Source organism: Plectropomus leopardus, chromosome 1, assembly GCF_008729295.1.
Source record: "Plectropomus leopardus isolate mb chromosome 1, YSFRI_Pleo_2.0, whole genome shotgun sequence".
NCBI classification, from domain to species: Eukaryota; Metazoa; Chordata; class Actinopteri; order Perciformes; family Serranidae; genus Plectropomus; species Plectropomus leopardus.
In genome coordinates this window covers 9,828,261-9,852,837 of record NC_056463.1, presented here as the reverse complement: position 1 = coordinate 9,852,837, position 24,577 = coordinate 9,828,261, and the positions used below count along the sequence as shown (strand labels likewise).

General features: G+C 38.3%; 2 protein-coding genes across 3 annotated transcripts; both read right to left on the bottom strand.

Annotated features, from left to right (window-relative positions):
* Positions 1-371: 371 nt before the first annotated feature.
* Positions 372-5,137, bottom strand: LOC121945188 (hyaluronan and proteoglycan link protein 3-like). Its single transcript, XM_042489233.1, has 6 exons — positions 5,064-5,137; positions 3,993-4,121; positions 3,676-3,898; positions 3,368-3,513; positions 1,920-2,222; positions 372-702 (listed from the first exon to the last, which is right to left on the bottom strand). Exons 2-6 carry the CDS (start codon positions 4,114-4,116, stop codon positions 413-415), a joined length of 1,086 nt encoding a protein of 361 aa, XP_042345167.1. The 5' UTR covers positions 4,117-4,121; positions 5,064-5,137; the 3' UTR covers positions 372-412.
* A 2,896-nt stretch (positions 5,138-8,033) lies between these two features.
* On the bottom strand, positions 8,034-23,166 carry LOC121942568 (EGF-like repeat and discoidin I-like domain-containing protein 3). Of its 2 annotated transcripts, none has more exons than XM_042485818.1 (10): positions 22,968-23,166; positions 19,352-19,477; positions 19,140-19,271; positions 13,847-13,960; positions 13,247-13,428; positions 13,007-13,162; positions 11,856-12,000; positions 10,962-11,164; positions 10,712-10,867; positions 8,034-8,357 (listed from the first exon to the last, which is right to left on the bottom strand). In XM_042485818.1, exons 1-10 carry the CDS (start codon positions 23,041-23,043, stop codon positions 8,214-8,216), a joined length of 1,434 nt encoding a protein of 477 aa, XP_042341752.1. In that variant the 5' UTR covers positions 23,044-23,166; the 3' UTR covers positions 8,034-8,213. The 2 variants fall into 2 exon arrangements, with proteins under 2 accessions (XP_042341752.1, XP_042341760.1); XM_042485826.1 differs by having other exon boundaries at positions 10,962-11,146.
* Between the last annotated feature and the right edge of the window lie 1,411 nt (positions 23,167-24,577).

Below are 24,577 nucleotides of genomic sequence, written 5' to 3'. Positions count from 1 at the left end.
TTTAAGTTTCTTTAAGTTTGACCTAACAAGAAGGTTGGACTGGACTCGGGTACAACAATCTACCCTGGATGAATATCTGGTTCACTGTGCTGCTAACAGCTGCATTTCACAGATTCTGTGTTTAGCTGTATGAAAACACTTGTTATGCTTTAGATTAGTTGTAAACAAAATAGATATAAGTGAAAATGTATTGTATTAAAGGGAATAGTTGACATGTTATGTAAAAATCCTTCACTTCTGACACTAAGACAGAGAGATGTACTTCTATTAAACGTCTCATTTTTCCCGCTACTCTGAGTTTCCAGAATTTACGGCATTAATGAAGCAGGTAGGTCGAAATAGGGAAATATATTTTCAAGAAATCTGTGCCAACGTTGATATTTTTGACCTGGTACAAAACAGGAATAGACCCTCATTTACCGCCTGACTTGTAGCAGTAGACTCCATACTTGTGCTGAGGAGGTGGGAAGCCAAAGCTGCGCACCCCTGGCTCAGGGGGACCACAGTTTCTTCGTGGCCTGGTGATGGGATACCGAACGCTTCCATCAGCCAGCCAGCCGGCGTCACAGCGGTCCAGCCCCGTGAGTTTCCAGGCAGCGTAGAGCTGTCCAACTTTGGCGACCTCAGCTCCGTCCTCCTGACACGCCCGCTGAGCCTCAGTCAGGGTCATCTTATGAGAGGGCTGAAGATAGTAGACTTTACCTTTAAGGCAAAAATGCATTTAGAAAACCTTCCACAGGTAATATTAGGTTATGCTCCAGAGTTTCTTCTAAATTTTTTATGTTGTTTGTTTATTGTTTATTCACAGATTGATCAGATACACACATGATTTAAGTAAAATTAGACATTTGAAATGGGACAACCTGATAAGCTATTCAAAGCTTGTAAATAGGGGCCCAGACATTAAAAAACATACAAGTTAGCAACTGTAAAATTTCATCCTTCAACTTGTCTCTAGTCTAAAACTTGGAGAGCATTTAAAATTACTCAAATATCCTAAAATATAATTATAATAATATAATAATATAATGCTAACTTACTTTTAACCGTGGAACTATCTGTCAAGCACATAAAGATATAATATTCAAGCAAAAAAAATGTAGAATTATGCTATTCATTCTTTATCCTAATATCCTGTCATCAATTTTCTTTTTAGATTTATTGAAATGCTCGCTTATTTAGGTGGTAAATCGGAAATGAAAACAAGGATGAAAACAGGAACAAATTTTGATATATACAGCAAAATGAATCTTCTGCAGAAGAGCTTTAAAGGTTCAAATTGTAATTTCAAAGGCCCAGCGTGTGAGATTAAGGGGGATTTTAATGGTCTCTAGAGGTGAGGATTACAGATTGCTACCAGCTGAAACTTCTCCCAGTTAGAATTTCTGTGATTATTTTTTAAACTATATCTTTAATGGGGTTTTCAATTATTACAGATATTACATATAAATAAGATAATGTCAGCAAATATAAATTAAAAATGAACAGGCAAAAAAAAAAAAAGGCAATAAATAACTTAAAGCAGAGGTGAAAAACAGATGTTGTTAGCAGTTACAGCTGTACACTATTTACAGCATGAAGACATAAAGCTGAAAAAAGCTCTTTTGGGCAAAGACAGTTTCACAGCAGTGAGATGAGAACACAGAGTCCCTTCTCACAGAGGACGCTTGGACACGTCACAGTAGGAAAAGCACAGGTGGAAATAATGACATTAACAGCTGCTGAATTCCATTTAGCTGTTTTAGATCCTGGTAGCATGCACGCTGGCTCGCTGACACACTGCCAGCTTTTACTGAGTCACTTAAACAGCCATCGTTAATGTTATCTGTAACACCTGTGCTCCCCCTGCTGTGACAAACTGACCTCTGCTGTGAAGACGGTCTTTTGAACGTGTGACATGGTTAGTCTCACGCCCTCACCTCTTAGTGAAGAGGAGAAGCAGAAAACATCGTAGCGATGAAGCTGCAGGTGCCGTCTGCCGTAGCTCCGGACCCCTGGCACAAGGCCGTGCCCCCCGCATGGCACTCTGGGCCGTGTGATGGGGTACTGGACCGTCCCGTCTGCCAGCCAGCCTGCATTGCACCAGTTCAGGCCCTCCTTCCAGGACTGGAAGAGCTGTGTGAAGGTGGCCAGCGTGGCGTCCTGCTCCTTGCAGGCCTGCTGGGCTCCCCTGAAGCTGAACTGGTAATGACCACGAGCGTGCTGGTAGGGAAACACCACACCTGGATGGAAGAATTAATTAGTCATTGATACAAAAAGTATGTTAGCTTCAAAAGTTACTCACTGGGACGCTTAACACAACAGGGACATTGTTAATGTTATTATTAGCACCTGTGCTTTTGTCAAAAAGTCTGCTGAAAAAGGCCGTACAATTAATTACATTCAACTACAACTAAAAGATCCACCACTTTTCATAAGATTTTAAACTCCAGTACTCTTTGCTACTGCTTCCGCTATTATTACTCACACTACCAGTGATAACGAGGCTTCTGATATTACCAGACATGATTACATGTCTATGTTAGAGGAGAATAGAATATATCAGTGTGGATGGATTATTTTACATAACTACAAAGAGGAATAAAACAACCACAAGGAGACTCAAAAAGACTAATAAGAGACATGAAAGAATACACATGATTACCTCCTACAGACACAAAATTACCAAGAAGAGACACAAAATAACTCCCAAAAGACAGAAAATGGCCTAAAAAAAAACAACAAAACAACCAAAAATACATAAAATACATTGGAGAGACATAAAACAATCACAAAAAGACTCAAATTACCTTCCAGACATAACTTTACCTCTAAGACACACAAGATGACCTCAATAAGACAAAAATGACCCCAAAGAGACACAAAACAACCAAAAATACACAAAATTATCTCCCAGAGACACAAAATTACCCCAAAAGACTCAAAAAAGACACACAAAACAACTAGGAGACGCAAGATGTACACAGAGAGACAAAAAAAGGCCAAGAAAGACACAATATTATCTTAAAAGAGACACAATTATCCCAATAAAACACAAAATGACACAAAAATACAACAAAGACACAATTAACCCACAGAGACACAAAAAAACAGAGACACATTTTGTGTATTTAGTTATTTTTGTCATTTTGCATTTCTTTGAGGTATTTTTTTTCATCATTTGGGGGAAATTTAAATCTTTTTTTTGTTTTCTTTCTGGTCATTTTGAGGCTCTATTGGGTGCATATGTGTTAGTCTGAGAGACATTTTACAGGTGGAGGCCAGTGGCAGGCCCCTCATACTTTGGGCCCCTGAGTCTGTGCCCTGTAGGCCAAATCATGCATGGAGAAAAGAAGTCATGGTATCAGTATAGGGGGACATATTGTACCTGACAACTCCAGATAAACTGAAGTGCTCCCGTCCTCCAGTCCGTCCACCACCTCGCAGCGGTAACGGCCTGTATCATTCAGCTGGAGGGTCATCATCACAAGTGCAGCATCTTCTGGGAAATCCTGTCTGAGCTGCACACGACCCCTGACCAACAACAACAACAACAACCAACAACAACAACCAACAACAACAACAACAACAACAACAACACACGTCTTATCAGTCAATAAAAGACAAACATGCTCATACAGACACTAATGATAGAGAATACAAAATCATAAATGAAACATTTATCCTGTCAACAACCTGAAGTCTCCAAAACTTCGACAGTGCGAGCCGATGGCCACCAGTACGTCTGTCTCATGTCCTCCAGCAGCAGGCAACCAGGACCACTTGACCCGAACCTTCCTCTGCGAGCCCAACTCAGGCTCATACCAAAACCTGCACGGTATGGTGGTATTCCCCCCTCCAACTGCAGACACCGAGGGCTGAGCAGAGTCCACATGCAGCTTCACGCCGCTGAAATGAACTGCAGGGATATAGACATAACATCTTGGGAACTGAAACCAGATCAAATACACCTGGCTTTGATCTGAAATATATTTTATTGATCATGTGCGTACTTTCTTTGTTGGCATTTCCTTTAAGGAAGTCATGGTAGAAGAAGTTGTTGTGACTTGCAGGGGCAGTCAGGGTTAAACATGCGGGTCCAAAAAACAGCAGAGTTTTCAGAAAACTCATCATCATCCTAGCTGTGAAGAGGACAAACCCTGATCCTTAATCAATGTAATATAATAGAAATCTTAATATTAAAGTAACTTTATACAATAAAACATATAAAATAGATAAACAAAAATAAATAGAAACAAATAAAATGGCTCTAGTAAAATTTGTGAATGAAATACATTGTAAATAAAACAAATAACCAATGTTATATAATAGAGATCTAAAAAGAAAATTAACTTGATAAAAATAAACAAAATAAATATAAAAAATAAATAAATACAAATAATATTGAATCTAGAGACAAAATCATTTTAAAACATATGGTAGAAAAAAATAAGTAGTCAATTTAATATAATAAAAAACAATTGAGTTACAGTATAATATAATAATATATATTATATTATATACATTTTATTTATTTTTTTTCAATTTCTGGCTGTGGTGGCAGCACATCGCCAGTAGATGTCAGCATGACACCATCTTATTGCACTCTGTCGCTTCATGAAAATAAGATTTTGCCACTTGGGCAACTTTAATGCTTTTTATAAATCGGTAAGATTAATGTTTCTGAGGCACCACAAAACTTCAAATAACTAACAGTGGAAGAAGTAAGTACAAGTACCTCAAATTTGTACTTGAGTAACCACTTGAGTAAATGTAAACTTCGTTACATTCCAATCCTGCAAGTAACTGAGCCAGCCTTTGCAGATCGGGTACTAGTAGGCCTATTTCAGCAAAGGGCATAATATGAATCTTTATACATTCAGCCACATTTACTTGATGCAATACCTATGACAATTTTTGACTCAATTTGGAAATATCTAACACACTCGGATGCCAGGTGAAAACAAAGTGTGCACATAAAAAAGATCGATTTTAAAGTGAATTTCAGAAGCACATTTGACTAATGATGTGATTCGTTTAATAAAGATTAGCCCTACGGATTGTTATCATTTTTTCTCACTTACCGTAGCTCACTCCGATATTCGCTTGCTTCGAGGCGTAATATTTGATGCTGCGGAGCAGAAGTCAGAAAGTTTTCAGCTGTGACTCCAGAAAAGTGTCTCCAGAAGCTTTGACGCGCTGGTCTCTGGCCAAAGAGCATAAACCAGCAAGTTTAGTCTCCCTTAATCTTTGTGGATGAAGGTGAGGCTATGATGATAAAGTTTATCCAGACTTTTCTGTAGAGCTGCAGAGCTGCAGTGCTGCTCTGATTCTACCAGGCTGCTGACTGGAAACACACCTGCGTTGAATGAATGGAAGGATGGTGGTGCCAAAATGGGATCAATAGACATGTCAAGACATGGTCCAAAATTGGCAAGAAATTAGTATAAAAGTTACGAAAAAATTTGCTGAAAATAACAAAAGAAAAACGTATAAAATACCCCCCCCCCCCCCCCCCCCCCACACACACACACCACACAAAAAGTTTGTATATGTTTATATGTGTGTGTGTGTGTCTGTATAATAATATAATATCTAAAAACTTCTGCATTTTTTATGTATTCCTTTAAAAAAATCACCCCCCCCCCCCATGTTTTTTGAAAGAAATGAAACTAATTTTCTCAAGTTTAAAAGGTTTAAACAGCTTGAATATATATATATATATATGTGTGTGTGTGTGTGTGTGTGTGTGTGTGTGTAGTAGTAGGACAACCATAACAAACAGTATCGTGTTTTTCAACTGTTTGTGAAAGAATGTTTTGGGGCCAAACTCCTTTGCATTCCTCCTAAACTCTCTTTCAGCAGATGTTTGTTGCAGAGGGTCCCTATATACTACTCCATCACTCCATCTGGTAGATGTGTTTTCTTTACGCACTGTGACCTTTTATAGGAAACTCTGCTAAGCTCCAGAAAACGTGTGAATTACACGTCCACATACAGCCAACGTAGTGAGGACAGATGTGTCAGAAATTTCCATCCATTGCGTTCATGTTATAGAGATGAAAGCTGTTGCCAGGGGCCGGACATACCAGGACTGTGAGCGCAGAGGGGAGATGAGTACCCAACAAGGTGTAATTACTCTTGTGAACAGCAGGCTGAACGCCTCAGCAAGTCATCTCATGTTATGTGGTTGGGACAGTTTGTGCTTTGTGCAAGAACACAGAGTGTGACTGACAGCAGGGTCTTCTTGGAAACCTTTGAGTTTAATTCTCTTTTATCTGAATGCTTTAAATCCTACTATACCTACTAAACCTAGAGTCCTACTATACCTTGTTTCTTGATAGTTGGTGTAGTGATATGTCTCAAAAAAGACATTTTGGATTATATCAGCATCTGAGCAATGCAGAGATGCCTCCAAACATGACCATTTCCCTCTCCTCCATGCAGCTCCCTTTGTGTCTACTGTACATGGTCAGTTCATGCAGAACAGCCACAAAAGAGAAGTACATCGTACAGTCAGAGAAGACTGCAGTGGGATATAAACTGTTATGGTGAGTTGGTCACATACAGCTGTTATGGTCAGTATATCAGCTCATACTAAAGCGGGACAAAGACATGTTTTGCATCCCTTGACTGAAAAACACACACACACAAAGATAGATTTTTTTAAACATTTAATAAATGGTCTCAGTTTTAAGACCAACAATGCATAACAACAAATAAAAAAGAATGCAAAACGTTTATTTTCTACACATCTTTCTGCACATTTCACATTTGCTGTAAAAATGATTATTTTACAATGAAATTAATTGTAAGAATAAAGTGGAAGATGCCGCTAAAATTTGATGTCACATGAAAAACTTTATGGAAAAAAGCCATTCAGTTTGCAGCTCTTGGACATGTTATCTCTTTTAAGGATGGTTGAAAAGGCTGAAATATGCTGAAAATTGCACAGGCCCTTTGTCATAATGCTAGTCTGTGCTTGATAAACAGTTGGGTGTTGGGTCATTTCTTCTCTGCAGACTGTTAAAACGACACAAAATAGCAGGGCTGTGAACTGGTGTGGGACTGCAAAGGGGGGACCAAAATGTTTAAAACTAGCAGTTAAGTTGAGTACAACTGGAGGAGGCTCTGAGCACTATATCATCAAGTCTCCAGACTCAAATTTTAACTCTTAGAAGGAGCAAATAATATGAACTAAAAATAAATCTATGCAAATCTATCCAAATCTGTTAAAATTAAATCATGGATACTTCATAGAAGATTCTGTGTGTGCAATAACAAACAATGTTATTAACATAAACATTAAAAAAAAAAGTCTGAAAGTGCTACAAGTGTTACAGTCCAAGCAGCCAACAGGATCTTTATCCAGAGGAACAAATGGGAGTAGCGAATAGGGGTGGACCGATTATCGGCCTGGGTGATTATCAGGGGCGATATTTGGCATTATGGCGATTATCTGTAACAGTGTTTTTTATTTTATTTTTATTTTATGATGAACTTTTTGAGTAACAGTGATGTTAAGAGGACTGTAACTGATTGTTTCTGTTGTTATTGCTAAACTTAATACAATTTGCAAAAAAGAATGGTAGATATAGAAATGTTGGCTATTTGTTCGTATTTTTACTGCGGCTTTTGTTATTAGTAGGAAAGGTGCAGGTATTATAAGATGTTCTTCTTTCTGCTCCTGTTTGTTCATGTAATGTGTATAAGCATTGAGAAAAAAAGCATGGAAAAGTGTGTATTACAACTAAACCAATGCCAGGCAAGACATTCTGCAATACATGCGAAGAAAGTGTCAGCATGCGAGGAATTTTTTACTTTATAAAACCTCAGGGAGATATTTTTGTTAATTTTCAAGTCAAATTTTCACTGACTTTATATAAAAAGTTGCTGGGAACTTGCTGTAAATGACATTGAAAGTTTCAGTATTGATTAAACATTTGCTAAAGGCATTTAAACAAAGTTTTGTGTTGGAGTTTGTTATATTCCAAATTTAAAATTTCAACAAAAATATTTTCATTTTTATCATAAATGCATATTGGTTCCAGATACATGTTATTTGTCTCATTAAGTACTAATAATCGGAATCCTATCAGCCCTGAAAAACCAATATCGGTCGACCCCTATAGTACAGAGCAGATTATTCTGTTGGAAATCAGTTCCTTGGCTGCGGTTTCAGGTGTTGGAGCGACCGGAGGAGGATGGAGCACTGTTAGATGAATGATAAATTTCTAGTCATCGCAGCCCAGCAGCTCCATGCGTAGAGTGATGCGCTCATGCCACTCCCAGGGGACGACTCGAACGTATCTGGCATAGAAGGGAGGCTCGAATAGATTCTTCTTGTGGGTGTTGTTGTCGATGTTTCCTTGAAAAAGCTGCAATTAAATGATAAGGTTGCATTAACTAATTGAGCAGAAGTTGCTGTATATAAAGTATGTTCAATTTTCCTGAGAGACAATTCTGTTGTGAGAAGAAACAGGTGATACAGACATTTGGTGAATACAGCCACCAAATGTCTTATTGACAGTTGTCACCAGGCGTTTGTTTGACTTCTGGCAACCTTACGACCCAGATCGTCACAGCTCCACCCCGACACTCAGAGCATTGACATAAAAGCCGTGGGACAGCATCATTATGTCATGAGACAGTAAAAACATCAAAGCTTGTTAAACTGTTTTATTGGATCATCTGGGTCCAGCCAGACGAGTCCTTGTTCTCTCAGAGAAAGAGGACATGATGAGGAAAATGGGCCCTTTAGAAAGAGACGTAAAATATGTCTCATCTTGAACGGAAAGTGAGAACAGACGGGGAAACTAAAAAAAAATGTAGGCTTTGTGTACTTCCTTCTGGAGAATAGAGTTTGTGGAAAAACACACAAATGAATATAATAAAAACCCTTAGATTCAAGTGAGCTAGTACTATTGGTGATTTATTTTATAAGTCTGATATACATTGTATTCTCTCCTGTTTTTATGACTTTAGAACAAGTGAAAAAAGGTCAAGATTTGACAGGTATAAAGATGTTTTTGTCAGAGTATTTATTTTTTTTGTTGCTACATCAGTATCTTCTTTTTAATATTTTTTTTTCTTATTCTTAACCGGTGCATTACACTGTACCTTACACCTCACATTACACTTAAGTCGTGAACGGCTCTATATTTGTTTTAAATTCACTGGTAGTTTTTCATTTTACCTCTGTGTTTTATTTCCGCTTTTTAATTATCCATTCGTCTTTCAAGTTTATTCCCTTTTCCTCTTAGGCTTGTCTGGTTGTAAAACATTTGCTGTGTGTTTTATTGGAGTGTCCTTATGTGTAAAGCACTTTGTAACCTTGGTTTTGGTTGAGTGCTATGCAAATAAACTTTATTTTTACTTATTTCAGCCACAAGACAGTGAAGTGCACCACCACCCTTTCTGAATACCCCTTCTGAATTCTGAATATGACGGAAAGCCAAAGTGTTAAATTTTCATTTTTACAGTTGTTTTTTTTTGTTGCTTTTGTTTATTTATTTCCTGTAAACACGGAAGTAGTTTTATTTTGACGAGCAGGCGGGAAAAAGACGGAAATTGACCGGAAGGAAAACACGTTCAGACGAATACAAACAAACATGGAGAAAATATAAGTAAAAAAGACGAACGGGGAGATTTTAAGGGAGTTTAGCTCCAGTCGAGTGGACAACAAGGTATGAACTGAATCTATTGTGTCTTACTCATAATGTAGAGTTTTTGTATTTTTGTTAAAAGTTTTTGTATGTATTTTTATTACTTTAAGGTGTCAACTACAACTCAGATGACTCAGATTAATGCCGATTAAAATACATTCCTAGTCAGTCAGTAATGTTACATAATTTACTAACACATTCATTTTTCTTTTTCTTCCTGTTGAGTTTTAATTTCTCCACGCACTCTAAACCTCAACAGGAAGAAAAATTTAGATTTTTTTGTCTTATTTAGAGCATGAGCTGGTGGTGCACATATGCCTCTTGTCACCAAAGGTAGTATTACAATAACAAATACAGAATAAAACCCTGATACAAAAACAAATTCACCTGCCAAAACCTTTTTCTACAGGGCCCCTACCCTACCCTTACCATGTTTTTTTTTACCAACATTGAATCTTTTTTTCCTACCATCACATTTTTTCCAACATCATTTTTTAAACAAATATTGTTGTTCATCATATTTCTTTCACCCAATTTCTTTTTACAACATCTAATATTTTTCCTTTCGGGAGCTCTGTATATTTCCACCTGCTTTAACAGATGAAAAAAGGACATTAGAAAGATCATCCTGGCAAAACTTTTTTCACCTGTTTTTAAGTCATAAACACAACGTAAATTATTCAGCACTATACAAGCCCTTTTAAAGGCTCTGCATTTAACAGAGACTCATTAACTCAGTGTGTTACAGCTGTGTATGTTTCTGTGCTGTTGTTCCTTCTCCCTTAGCTCTGCCCAGGTGTGCTGTATTGCCTGAAAAGATGCATTGCTTTGCGAGTTGCAGCTGCTTCAGAGCTCCCGTGCCAGAACAGAGGCTTCTGGTGTGGCGACTTCCAGCCTTGCACCTCGCCAAACAATGCAACTTAAAAGCGAATGCAGCACATCTGGACAGAGGTAAGGGAGAGAGTTAAGAGGGACAGCAGCACAGAAACACATACAGCTGTAACACTCAGACATATACAGTGTACTGTATTAGGAAAATTAATTTTAGAGCTTCACATGAGTCTGACCTTATCATTGTTGGTATTCTCCTCCTTCACCGTACTCCAGGACTCTCCATCATTACTGTAGGCAACTTTAAACAGCGATACAAACTGCACCACCCCGAAGTCCTTGGCTCCCTGAGTGATGATGCCTGTGAGGCGCTTGGTCTTCTCCAGATCAACCTGGTGAGGGAGCAAAAAACAGTTATACTGTTATACACCTGCAGGTTGCGATGCAAATTTTAACCACTGAGGTTCAGCTGAGTTTCCCCCTCACCTGGATCCACTCTGAGCGGTTGTTGTGTGCAGGAGACCAGGCGTTTGTCTTTCCCTGCTTGTCCAGTCGCGCGAACTGAGGGTGCCACGTGAAGGTATCGATGCCCCACGTGCGGAAAGAGCTGGAGGCTGAGAGCTGCCCATCTGAGATGAGGCGAGACTTCATCCCCAGAGGCTCTGAGCAACCTGCCGTGTTTGAATAAACTGTGAATCGAAAGCAGACGGAAGGACGGAGGGAGGGGAAACCAAAGCGACAGAAAGAGAAAGAAGAAAGAAAGAATACACCCAAGGGAATTAACTTCACCCTTCATCTATTTGAAGATAATTAGAAATATTTAGAAAATGATTTTTACACCCAAGAATGACTGAGAGGAAGCAACAGAGCGAGGCCCACAGAGGAGAAGAATGCATGCAATAAAGCGTATAAAACTAAATGTGCAGTGTGTGAACATGTTTCTGTGCAAATGTTTTAGCTGTTGTGTTCACAGAAGACAAACCCACAAAATGTGTTGCTGTCTTTGCATTTGTGCCAGGAATTGCTGCTTTTATTGTTACATTTTGAGGCTTACCCACAAAATGCTGTTTATATTATGCGTTTTCTATCCAACCATGGCTGAATGGAGGCCATGATGTGTGATTTAAATAAACTCAGGAACCACAGCAAGGAGACATAAACACAGTAAAACAAGAGACAGAGGAGAAGCTAAACAAAAATCTTTCCTCACTTTTCAGGAATTTATCCTTTTTTTTCTCAAAAGTTCACTGAGGTTATTACTTGCCTTGACTCTTGAACTTACTGTAGTTCATCTCTCCTTTTTCATTCATATCAAATATGTTTTTCTATCCGTCGTCATTATATGCCAAGTTAAATTTAATGTTTTTTCTGTGCGTTTACCATTAAGTTCACAGCCCACCAGCTCCATGCGCAGCGTGCAGGCCCTGCGACAAACCACAGGGATGATGCGGATGTACTGGGCCACGATGGGAGGGTCAAAAAGGTTGGTTTTTGTGCCGTCGTTATCAGTGTTGCCAACGAAAACCTGCAGAACACAGACACAAGAAATTAGGTAAATTATGTAGAGAAAAAAACATCTCTGTTCTGATTCGATGGGCATTAAACGATTTAAGCATCCTATATTTAAAGGCCCAGTCTGTAGAATTTAGGGGGCTTTATTGGCAGAAATGAAATATAATGAGTGTGTGTGTTTAGTGAGTTAATTACTTAAGAATTAGCTGTTTATATCTACACACAGAGCGGGTCCTCGTCCACTGCATCTGCCATGTTTCACCTCGATGTTTCTACTGAAGCCCAGAATAGACAAACCAGTCACTGTCTCTAAATGGGTCCATTTGCGTTCTGTGTCAACCTTTTTAGTTAGCAGGCCCTCAGCAACGAGCAGTGTCAGAAAAGCACTAATTTTTCAACATGAAACTTATTTATTAAGTGTTTTTAGCGGTTTAAATCACAGGGTCTGTTTGTTTTTGGAAGAAGGAGACCTCTGATAACTGGTTAAAACTTCTGAATGGTTTGATTTGATGTTATCAGGGAGTAAATGGTAAGCACACATTAGCAGGTGCTGGGGTTGCGGTCCAAACAGCATTGGAAGAACACCGATTTGTGATGACAAACTGCTTTAATAACCACGTCCATTTGTTTTTGAGAAGAAGAGACCTCAGCAGATAATTTGTTTTCTGGTAAAAACCTCCTACGTGTCTGGATCTTAAGTTATCAGAGAGAAAAGAAGAGCACTCGTTACCAGATGTTAGGCTAATGGCCCATCTCCAACATGCCAAACAGCATCAGAGAATAATAGATTTGTTACATGATCCTGCTTTATTCAGTGTTTGACCTGTGTTAATCACTGGGTCAGCTGGTTTTGGAGAGGAAGAGACCTCTGCAGATAATTTGGCTACCAGAAAAAAATCCTCCTGAGCAATAAACATTGAAGGAATTCTAATCTGGACAAGTTTTAGCTGGCTGTAATCTGCAATCCTCCCCGCTAGGTGACCCTAAATTTGACACACTATTCCTTTAAACCCACTAACCATATCTCTCCGTTGTCCATCTGCTCTGTAAGTGACATAAGCGTGTCCATCGAGGCTGCTCGCCACCTTGAAGGCCTTGATGTACTCAGATGTGCCCATGCGACTGGCGCCTTGAGTGATGATGCCCGTCAGACGCATCTTTTTCTGCATGTTAATCTGTTAATGAGATAACAAATGTTAGTCAGCTTCACAGCTCTCATGTATTAACCCTCGTGAATTTAAAGCATTCACTCCTCTCACCTCGATCCAGGGATTCCTGTCATGAGCTGCTGACGTCCAGGCGTTGACGATACCTTGGTTGTTGAGTCGAGCCAACTCCGGGCCCCAGCGCTGAAGACCCAGGATGCCGTAGTGCACAGATGAAGCTGAAATCTGGGACTCCACGATCGCTCCTCCCTCCATCCCCAGCAGAGATATGCAACCTGGGACAAACAGATATCCAGTTATTATCAAGTGCGGAAGCAGGTAATTACATTTACCACTTTATTTTTGAGTCTCTCAATGTGTTTTCACTTTCAGTTTAACTGTTTGAAACCTGGATCGACAACATTTTTATTGTGCTGCGTTCAGACACCTTTTACATGACAGTTTGACTTCTTTCAAAAACATGGAAAAAAAGCACTGAGCAACTTGTCATGAAATGTCTCACATATTGCAAGAAATAAGTAGATTAAGACAACTATTTTTAAAAATGCCAGGAAAAAATGTCCAGAGAATTATGTTTTTAATTAACAGAATGACATATTTAAAATTATTTTATTATCAGGTCAGTTCCTTGTTTTGGTTCTGTTTCTGAGACAAGTGTGTGACATGAAATGACATGATAATTGGTAAACGTACGTAGCTGGCACTGCTTTCCAACATACGGTGAGGGGCACTGGCAGGTGTAGTCTCCATCCAGATCTCGGCACATCCCTCCATTCTTACAGGGCTGGTTGGCACAGTCATTCACATCTGAAAAAGACAAATAAAGTATTACTTTAAACTCCTCAAACCAACTTTATTAGGAATCACAAAAAAGCTGATTGTTAGAGATGTGGTGCACACCTGCCCACAGGGAGGCGAAGGCAGGTGGAGGACCACAAAAGCCTCACTGTGTCTCCAACACACAGTTTTTGACAAGTAGTTTCACTTAAATTGAACATGATGACAGAAACGCCCCTGAGAGCGACACCACAGAGACGAGGCACTCTTGGCAGCCAGTTTAAAGGTCACAGCAGGTTAGAGGTGAAAAGTCATGGCGGCCATGACTTGATGAATGGGAACAGACACAGGAGATTTTAGGAGGTTATGCCCATGTTGTGCCACTATCAGACTTACCATTGTGAGTTGTACATGCGGAGAGGCTCTCACATTGGTACACCTTTATACATGAGGCAATTCTCAGTCTGCCCCCACACTACCACATTTGAAACTCAAGGAGCTGGTGTCTTTAAAAGTTTTTAAATCTAAAATTGAAAGACTTCAAAACAGATTCTATAGGATGTCAACATTTTTAGCCTGCCTGGTTGTACAACTGACTCCCGGAAAGTTCTCTTTTGACTCATAGATAGTTTTAATGCAATGTTTTTCAATGCAAATTTTAGTGCTTGTGAATTGTATTTTGTCTCCCTTTGTGTCTCTGTCTGCAACTTTGTGTTTTCACTGCTGACTGTCTTGGTCAGATCTCCCTTGAGAAAGAGATTCTCAGTCTCAATGGGACCAATCTGTTAAATGAAGATTAGAATTAAAAAAACATAACAGTTTGCCCAAAAACTAACTGTCTGCATTGTGGCTCTGAGTAATAAGAGCTCTGATATCCACAAAGGACAAATGTACAAACTGGGCTCCTTAAAATACATTTTGTATTCCAGTCAGTGATTGAAATTAGACAATATGTGAGGTTTCCCAGCTTTTTCTCTTCCTGCGTAAAATCCTGCAATTCCCTTTCTCCACAGTAGCCATGGTAACAGAGCAAATCTGTGGTCTCTCAACACAACACACAAAATGCTCGCCCTTCTCCACTAGATGGCACACTTGTACAGCATGTTTTGCTCAGTGTTAAATGTGCATGATGATATCATTAATCCATCTGATAAAGGCTTAAATATTTTCACAGGTGGATGCTAAATTAAATGGGTAGAGAAATGATAATAAGCATAATTTAATTTAGTTTGGTCAACTTAGACAACTCAAAATACACACACAAAAAATATGATAAATAGACAATAACAAGTCTTTATTTTTTGAGCAGTAACACAACAAAACAGGGTCATGCTGGCCAAAAAAGGTGTGAGCTGAAGCCTTATTGCACTCTTCCTTTCCAAATTCCAACACTATTCAGATATTAGGCCAAAAAACACAACAGACCTCACTGACATCACCGTTTTCTAAAAATAGCCTCGCTGGGGTTTTTTGAGGACACGGGTGACTGCAGGTAACTGGTAAGAGAGAAAAACCAGCACTGCTGAGTGACTGGAGCGGCCTGTATTAGTGATCCATATATACATTATGGTCTGGTCAAAAACAGTAGTTTTGTCAGAAAACTTTTTGGTTTTGACTGTAATGTATGGTTACGATTTTTCCCTACACCGAACAAATGCACTGCAGCACGATTAGGACTGAGAGCAGCTCCACTTTCTGCTGTTTGGTCCAAGTGGATACACTTGAACTCAAAGCTTAAAAAAACAGTGAAATCACAGTGAATCACAGTGAACTGGGTGGATTAATGTATGTCTATCTGTCTGTCTGAATTTATCCATGTTTGTGTGTGTGTGTGTGTTTTGTGTGTGTGTATGTAAAGCTACTCTCTGTGTCTGTCTGTCACAAAAATATCTGTAGTTGTCTGATACAGAAAGATGATCCAATGTGCTTCATTTTCTTGCATTAAATTGTTTTCTATAATAAACAGGAGATCTATTATATCTCAAGTTTAGCTGCCTTGAAAAAAAGCCCTGAGGGACCAACTGCATAATTATTTTTAAATGAGAGGAGGTCCAGATTAAAATACATTTAGTCTGTAATTTAAAAAATGAGAAAGCTGTTGACAAAGATCTGACTTCAGCTCCTACCTGTCATCACATCAGGCAGTACCCTGTTTTTATATGATCATAAGGTAAAATACCGCCTGTAAAACATCAGTCAGCTTTATCCTGCACTGAATGCCACAAATACACTGAATTTATCCTCTAATGAATATCTGAGTATTTATCATAAACCTTCACTTCTGTGTTTTTAGTCTATAGACTTTTACATTCTGGTGCTTCTGTATTATTTAAAGGCCTGCTGGTCATATTGTACAGACAACAATCACCTGAATAACTTTTGATACAGAATACAAAGTATGAATCTGATGATTATGAGCCAAACTTTGATTAAGTTTAACACTGTGATACATTAAATGTAATTTTTTGTTTTATGTCAGCAGTCATACTAACTGTACTAAAGTACAGAACTAAAGCAGATGACAGTTTGACGTAATGCCTCATGGGTCGGTTTAATTCTTGTTCCCGTTAACACTAAGAGGATTGGTCACAACTTAGAAACAAATGGCTGTATGGCTGTATCAACAGTGGCACGACGCAGCTAATAACACTGAAAAACAGGTGAACCTACCGAGGGACAGGCCGTGAAAATATCCTCACTGATTTGATCTTAGACTAATTTCTTACAAAATCACTTTGCCTTATTAACCTCTGAAATACAATTGAACCACTATCATTGTATTAGTTTTAACTATGAATTTAAGTGTGTGCATTTCCTGCACACAGTAGTGGAAGACGTACTCAGATCCTTTACTGATGCAAAAGCATTAATGCCACACTGACAAAATACTTCACTGCAAGTATAATTCCTGCATTCAAAACTTTATTTAAGCAAAAGTATGTGTACTTCAAATATCAAAACTAAACATACTCATTGTGCAGGAAAATGTTTTCTGTCAGTGTTTATGATGTTTTTTGATTCATTTTACTGCTGCAATAATGTGCATGTTGCATTTTAAAGCGGTAGATGTTAACTGTTGAACTCTTTTATACTGTGTTGGGTAGTTTTAAAGGGATAGTTCAGTTTTTTGAAGTGGGTCTATATAGGGTACTTCATTCATAGACAGTGTATTACATACATGCCAGTTGACATGACCCAGTTTGGAGAAGCAAGCTGGAGTCTGACATGTAGGCTCAGCAATCTGGCTTCCTCTTCCGAACAAGCTGTCTGACAGAAAAGTAAAGCATTGAAAATACTCTCAATATATATTTTTTTAGGTGGGACTTTTTTGGTGACTAAAATACATTTTGTTGCCCCCCATCCACAGCAGTACATCGCTTAGCTTCAGTGCAGGAATCCAGCTTGCTTCTCCGAATGGGGGAGTGCGCCGACCAACATTTGCTACATGTAACACACTAACTAACACTTTAAAAAAAATAAACTATCCATATAATCAACAGGAATGTATAATGTTATTTATATTTTGTATTCTCTATATAATCATGTTTGTAGTGTGGCCATCCTGTGAGAAAATGTCTCTAAAATGTGAAAACAGCCCTGTTTTCAGCTTTCTGACTGCGTTTTCCAGCTGATCTGGAAAGGTTTTTAAATTACTTAGTTTAGTTTATTTAGCTTAAGAAGGAGGAGAATTTTCTAAACCCCAAAAAGGAACAAAATGAGCTAAATCTGTAGATACATGTTTTTCACTGGACTGGAGGAGGATAAAAAACTGTAATCTGAAAGTTAACTAAAGCTGTCTGAGTAAAAGGTTTAATTTTTCTCTCTGAGTGGAGTAGACATTTAAAGCTCGATAAATGGAAATACTCAAGTAAATTACAAGTATTTTGGGTTATTTTTGTACAGTACTTAAATGTAACTCCTACACCTCGACAACAGTGTGGCCTATGATGACGTCTGCCTGAATCAAAATAAGAAAATGTTTGGGTGTAGAAGACCAGAGAGCATGAAGACTGCAATTGGTGGTCAGGCTGTGGGCCGTGAGACGGAGAGCTATTGATTCACAAAAAAATGTCTCTTTGGTAATAGTATGAATTAAAGTCCTGAGGGTTTGTCTGTTTCATCCCTGTGTGTACAGTATATACGTACTGAGCCCAAACAAACAGAGCTTACAGCTGTTTCAGTTCCAAATTCTGGGTGTCAGTCAGAGTTCAGAGGCTTATGATAATCAGATTCACGCTGAAAGAAAATAATCCTCCGTCTTTCGGGTCTTTGCTATGATGGAATTCACTATTATCAAATTCTTCGAGCTCAAGCACAAACAGACGCAGTGTTGAATCTGTGTGCAGGGCGTCTGCATGCTAAGAGACTTGGAGTGGTCTTGCACTAATTAGCCAAACAGGATGACCACAGAAGCCGCTGAATGAGGCTCTTTCATGGAGCTGCTGAGCCGACTACACATCTCTTTCTCTCTCTGCTGGTGCCATGACAGGACGGAAAAACCTCATGTGTTCACACTTAGAGAGAAATCTGCTGAAAGTGGAGCTGCTATTTGTCAAGTTTTGTCCAACACTGCTTGTTGGACAAAATTTGACTTAACGTTCTCCCATTTGCTTGCTTTTTTCTCAGACTAGAATCCATTAGTTTTATTATTTTTTGGTTTGGATGTTCAAAGATTCAATATACTTTATTGTCTATCATATAGGAACATAAAATTGCCTTTGGTTAGGGGCTCAAAACAACATGAGAAAAAGAAAAAGCATTCACACTCGTGAGACTCACATAAAATCATACAGCAGTTCCATAGATCAATAAAAACGTGTGCAAAGCTACGTTAAAAAAGTAGTGACTATTTTACTTTGTTAAAAAGTATATTACGGTGGGAATAAAGAGTTCCAAGTTCTCCTTTTGGCCTTACAAGAACTTTTTTAGTCCCACCACAATATACTTTATAAACAAAGCAAAATAGTCATGTTTTTATCAATCTGTTTTTATGTTGTGTGATTTCATGTGAGTCTGCTTTTTTATCTAGGTCATACATTCCTGATGATAAATCTTTCATGTCAACACTAAATAAAAAGCAAGATATCTCCTGAGAAACTGACAAGACGGTAAACAGATGTGCACTCAACTGAGAGGAAAATTCGAATATATTTATGGTCTGCACAGTGCAAGAGAAGCAGCTAATGAATCAAACCCAGAAGGAACTTACTGATCTGGCAGTGCACCCCCTCAAAGCCCGGCTGGCACTTGCAGATGTACTCGTTGAAAACGTCTCCTCGTCTGGTCGGAGCGATGATCTCACATGTCCCATCGTTCTTGCAGGGGTTGGGACTGCAGGGTCCTGAAAGCAGGAAGGAAAGAGATTGGTTTAAAGTGAATGATTAACCATGATATGCTCCAAAATGTTCCAAATTTCCGCACCTATCTCTGTCAGGTTGCAGGTGTCTCCACCAAAGCCATCTGCGCAGATGCAGATGAACGGATCCTCTCCTATCCCCGTCACACATGTTCCTCCATTAAGACAGACGTTCACCTCACAGTAATCACCTGAGGAAATGAGAAAAACAGAAAGCGGATGTTATACAATCGTTTCAATGATTATCAACTCCCATAACACTGAAAATAACAGCTGCTGTCAGTTCAGGTCACAGTCAAACCCTTTTGTTTTACACTGATGGTGAATTTAACTTGTTACCATGGATACCAGGCATAAATTCCTCCACTGCGAGTAGCTACAATATACTACACAATAAAACTAAGCAGTGCAGCTGCAACACATGTTTTGAATCAAATGCTGTTTCTTGAATGGGTGAACTATCTTGTTAAGCTAGTCCTTCTGCTCTCTGAATCCACAAACCGAAACTGAACTCAAAAAGCTCAAACTCATACTCTGGAGTTTGTCACAAGTCATTCTAAAGAATTCAGTTTGTTAAGTTAATAGAAAAAAGTGTGGATTGAGGCAGAAATGAAGAGTAATCATCACAAAATCATTCCTGGCATTTTTTTAAGTAGCTTTATAAGACATTCGGAGCATATCTATAATTCAGAATCTAAGCCAGGATTATCTGCACACGTATACAAAATCTCTAAGATTCCCTCCATCAATTTCTTATTGCACTTGCATTAAGTAGGGGCACTTGTAAGAGAAAGACTGAATAAAAAGAGCCATTTCACCTCATAGCCATAGTCAAACTCCACGTCCCCAGTTTTTAACGCAGGCTTTCTGCTAAAAAACTAGTCTCCTAGCCCAGGCCAAAATAACCCTGATGACATTGACAGGCCTCTCACAGGCTGAGCAGAGCTCTCTGCGATGAGAAAAAGGAATGAAAACATAAAATTGCCTGAGTGCCTCTTTAATATCAAAGTGATGGCGGTAAAATAATGTGCTGAGTTTGGGAAATGTTGGCTGATCTCTTAGTTCTCATTGAGTTTCAATCAGAATCTCTACTGAAAGGGAAAAAAGATGGATCTGCGTTTCCTCTTTGTTGCTGGAGTGTCTGGCCCGAGCGTCTGTAACAACTGTGGTGCCGCAGCTTTCTGCTGTGAGGCCCAAAGTGCTGAGTCACAGATCCTGACTGGATAAGGAAAATGATGGTACAAACCTCCAGTGGGAGCGGCAGGGCACCCATTTATGAGTCACACTGGAATTGTCAAATCTACAAAACCTAAACTAATAATCTTTTTTTTTTTTTTTTTTTTAAACCAGCCAGTTGAGTCACTGGATGCCACGTCAGAGTCAACATTGAAACCCTGAGGAGTGCCAGGTGGAACCACTGAGGTAAAAACCTGTGTGAATACTGCAGACTTCCTCAAATATACTGTATGTTGTTGGTGAACATGATTTTTTCAGTGTACTCAAACTGTTTGATACTAGGACTCTCTTCTGACAGTTAAACCTTGAAGAACTGGGCAGACTGGCTTTGCCACAGAAGTGACATGTTTCAGCATGAAAACAAATCTGAGCATTTTGACAGACACTGAATTAACCACAAGGAACAATTTATAGAGCTAAAGGTGTGACTTATAAAGTTTTATGTGATTTAATAAGACTGGTTACAATGTGGAAACAAAAGTTCCCTATAAATAAATGTTGGAAATGAATTTATAAGTATTTTTAAGCTCTATATTTAAGGTCTTCATAAGCATAAAAACAAGCTGTGAGAATAGCAAGTATTTCCTATTGCTTAGATACTGAAAATAATATTTTGTGACATTGATTGTAATGGGAAATCTGCTTTTATGCAGCCAGCACTGACAGCAGAACGTGTCTGTGTGCAGGATTAAGAGCTTGCAGGATTAGCCAGGTTGCACAGATGCATGCAGCTCTTTCAGGAATGAGCAGTTACACAACATGACAGTGCAGCAGCTCATGAGAGACTCAGGACACGCAGCACACCTGACACACAGGTGGCGATGAGCAAAGCAAAATAGACCCTGAATGTACACAAACATCATGGCAGCGGTGTCATTAAGCCTGGGCGTCTACAGCTTCAGCTGCGAATGTTATAGGTAGCCCTGGATCTAACTATATATATATTATATATATATATATATATATATATATATATATATATATATATATATATATATATATATATATATATATATATATATATATATATATATATATATATATATATATGTATGTATATATATATACTCTCTCTCTCTCTCTCTCTCTCTGTGTGTATATATATATATATATATATATATATATATATATATATATAAATAGCAATAGGCCAAATAATTAAAAAGCCTCAGATCTAATAATCTGCTATTCGTTCATATTTGTACATGATTAAATATTCTTAGTTATGTTCCACCACATACATTTAACTATTTCTCCATCTCAAATCAATATATTTTTAATTATATCATATTTAAAATATTCTGTACTCAATACTAATATTTTTCTTAAAAGTGGTTTTAAGGGCAAATACGGTGCCAGAGCACATAAAAAAGCATCAAAATAGAGCTTGTTCATGTATATCTGTATATAGATATATGTCTATATATATTTACCCAGGGAAGGATCCCCTGAGGTCTGGGTTAAGCCCCCCCTAACGTCTTCAAATCCAACAAACACTAAAAGGCAGTCACACACACTCGAAACACACATTTGACTCAGAGAAGTGCTCCTGATAGGAGGTATATTTCCAGGTGGATCTAAAGTCAGATGAATGGACAGCTGCTTCATGTTGACTCCAGACAAGAGCACATATGGTGTTATTTTCCTCTCCATCTGCACTTGCTCTTTGTGTGACCGCGCAGAGAGACAAAAATACATTAAAAAGCAAGCACAACAAAAAAAATTTCTTACAGAAAATCCCACTTTGAGATGCAAATCATTACATTTCACCAGTGCAACTAATAATTCTTTGACAAATCTGCCTCTTACAATATAATCATTGTGTAAATAAGTAATAACAGAGTCTCACACGTTATAACAAAGTGAGCTCACATTTAATCACCCGTTCTACCATGACAATAATGATGCCATGTTGGGATGAAGGATTTACAAATTACATATTGACTGCTTTGCAAGGAAAAAAAAAAATTTAATGACTGAATTCTGAAGTTATTAGTTAATTTGGTGATTGGAAATGATAAATATGAGAGAGAATATTGTTATTATTATGTTAAAACTGCAGTAAATTACAGACCATAGGCATTACAGCAGCTCCAGACCAACCTGTTGCACATCTCCCCTTTTGCCATTCATTAAAACCCACTCTTTTCCCATCACCTAGAGACCTTAACACAAAGTAGGAAAAACAAAACTGGAGCTGAGTGAGTCAGAAAATGTAATAGACCTTTGAGCGGAAGGCTGAACTAACACCGTAATGGGAAAAAATGCCCTAAAAAATAAGACTAGGTGGCATATTTTTGTCTTCTTGTAGCTTAAATTATATAGAAAAAAAGACCGAAGACTAGAAGTAGTCTATAAACAAGTCAACAACATAAACAGACAACAGGAGTTCTGTATGCATGCGATTAATCAGAATTATGTCGATGGTTTAAAAGAATGACTTACCTCTGACTGAACACAAACAAAGTAGAAGACCACATGTTATTATAGTCGCTGTTATTACATTTCCGGGACGTTTCATTTTTTTGTTTACTCTCTTTTGTTTGTTTGTTTGTTCGGAGCGACGCGTTGCCGCTAAACTTGCAACTAATGCTGCCTTAAAGTGCCGTCGGAAATATCGCAATCCTGACCGGAGTGTGGAGTGAGGGAGTGAGGGATTTTTCGATAATACCCGAGTTAAAGACGTGACGTTACAGGGGCGGAGAGCTAAGAGCCGTGTCTGACACTGACAGTGAGACGTTTCCCGGCATTTTAATTCGTGGTATTGTCTGTTTGTGCAAGTCTTTATTTATTTATTTATCTTTTTAACTCTTTAAAACTTAGATCGTCATCAGATTTGTTTTGCTGCATTCAGATGCCTTGTATTATTATTAATTTATTATCTATTTATGAAACCCAAGAAAGTCAAAGGTGACTATTATTAAATATTATTTTTAAAAATCGAGGGAAAATGATCAGAAAATTATTATATATTATCAACCATTACATATTAATAAATTGTAATTATATATTTAAAATTTTGTTACAGAAAAATTTAAATGATTTTTAATTTTTAAAGCACTTCCTTGAGGTTATTTTCGCATATGGTGTTTTTTTTTTTTATTTTAACTTCTTACTAATTTCTAATCTCTCCCTTGACCCAAAGTAAAAACCATAAGTCCATCCCTTGTAGCTTAAAAAATATTTGACATGCCTTCCTCTATTTTGCACCACCCCCTCCCCTCTCATAAATAAAGAACAGTCCCTTACTTAGGCGAATGAAACACTGCTTACAGGCATTATACACTTGATTCATTATCTTTAATAAACTCTGACACCTGCTAATCACAAATGAAAGTCATTGTACTCCATCACACAATCTTATTAGGCTAGCTGTCATTCAGAATCTCAATGGCACGATAAAAACTTGTGGTCTTAAATAACCTGTTTTATGATGGACACTTGAAGGCACCACGGGGGGTTTTAGATTAGCCCCACGGATTATAGACGGGCTATTTGCGCACCCACTCGAATAAAAATATCTGCAGCTGACACGTAAACACAAGTTCATTAAATAACGATCATGCTCTTGTTTTTAACGAATCATTCCAGTCTTCATCGGTGAGTTTCCACCCACTCCCAGCATCCAATCTGGAAGAGAGGTGTGAAATTCGGAGGGATTTAACACTTTGGTACTTTGAGTTAATCCTCGTGGGAAAACTCTTCATTTCAACCTCGCCAGCTATTTGGGAACACAGCAGGGACAGTGTCCAACCAACACCAGCTCTGAGCCCACTAATGCCTTTGGTTACACATTATTACCACACATTAGACTACTATTAACTTTGGATACTTTGGCAAAAACTAGAGGTTAATTTGCAATTCCATCACTGTTATATCACTGATATATTATAATGAAGCCACAGAGGCATGGTTCGTCTTGTTTCCAGTTAGAGGAATTTTACTCTTGCATTTTGTTATTGGCAGAAGGGTTGCTGAAGTCAATAAATAAACATATTAATGTTTATATAGCCTACCTAAGGCCTATATGGTCAGCCTGAATGCTCTCTAAATGA

Bases quoted from the DNA above. Each gene is read 5' to 3' on its own strand.
- LOC121942568 (XM_042485818.1), bottom strand. From the start codon at position 23,043: ATGAAACGTCCCGGAAATGTAATAACAGCGACTATAATAACATGTGGT. The intron at 19,272-19,351 runs GTGCGGAAATTT...TCCTGCTTTCAG, and splicing joins CTGCAACCTGACAGAGATAG to GACCCTGCAGTCCCAACCCC. The intron at 10,868-10,961 runs GTGAGGGGGAAA...CTCCCTCACCAG, and splicing joins ACCGCTCAGAGTGGATCCAG to GTTGATCTGGAGAAGACCAA.
- LOC121945188 (XM_042489233.1), bottom strand. From the start codon at position 4,116: ATGATGATGAGTTTTCTGAAAACTCTGCTGTTTTTTGGACCCGCATGT. The intron at 3,899-3,992 runs GTACGCACATGA...ATATCCCTGCAG, and splicing joins AGGAAATGCCAACAAAGAAA to TTCATTTCAGCGGCGTGAAG. The intron at 3,514-3,675 runs GTTGTTGACAGG...GTTGTTGGTCAG, and splicing joins CGAAGTTTTGGAGACTTCAG to GGGTCGTGTGCAGCTCAGAC.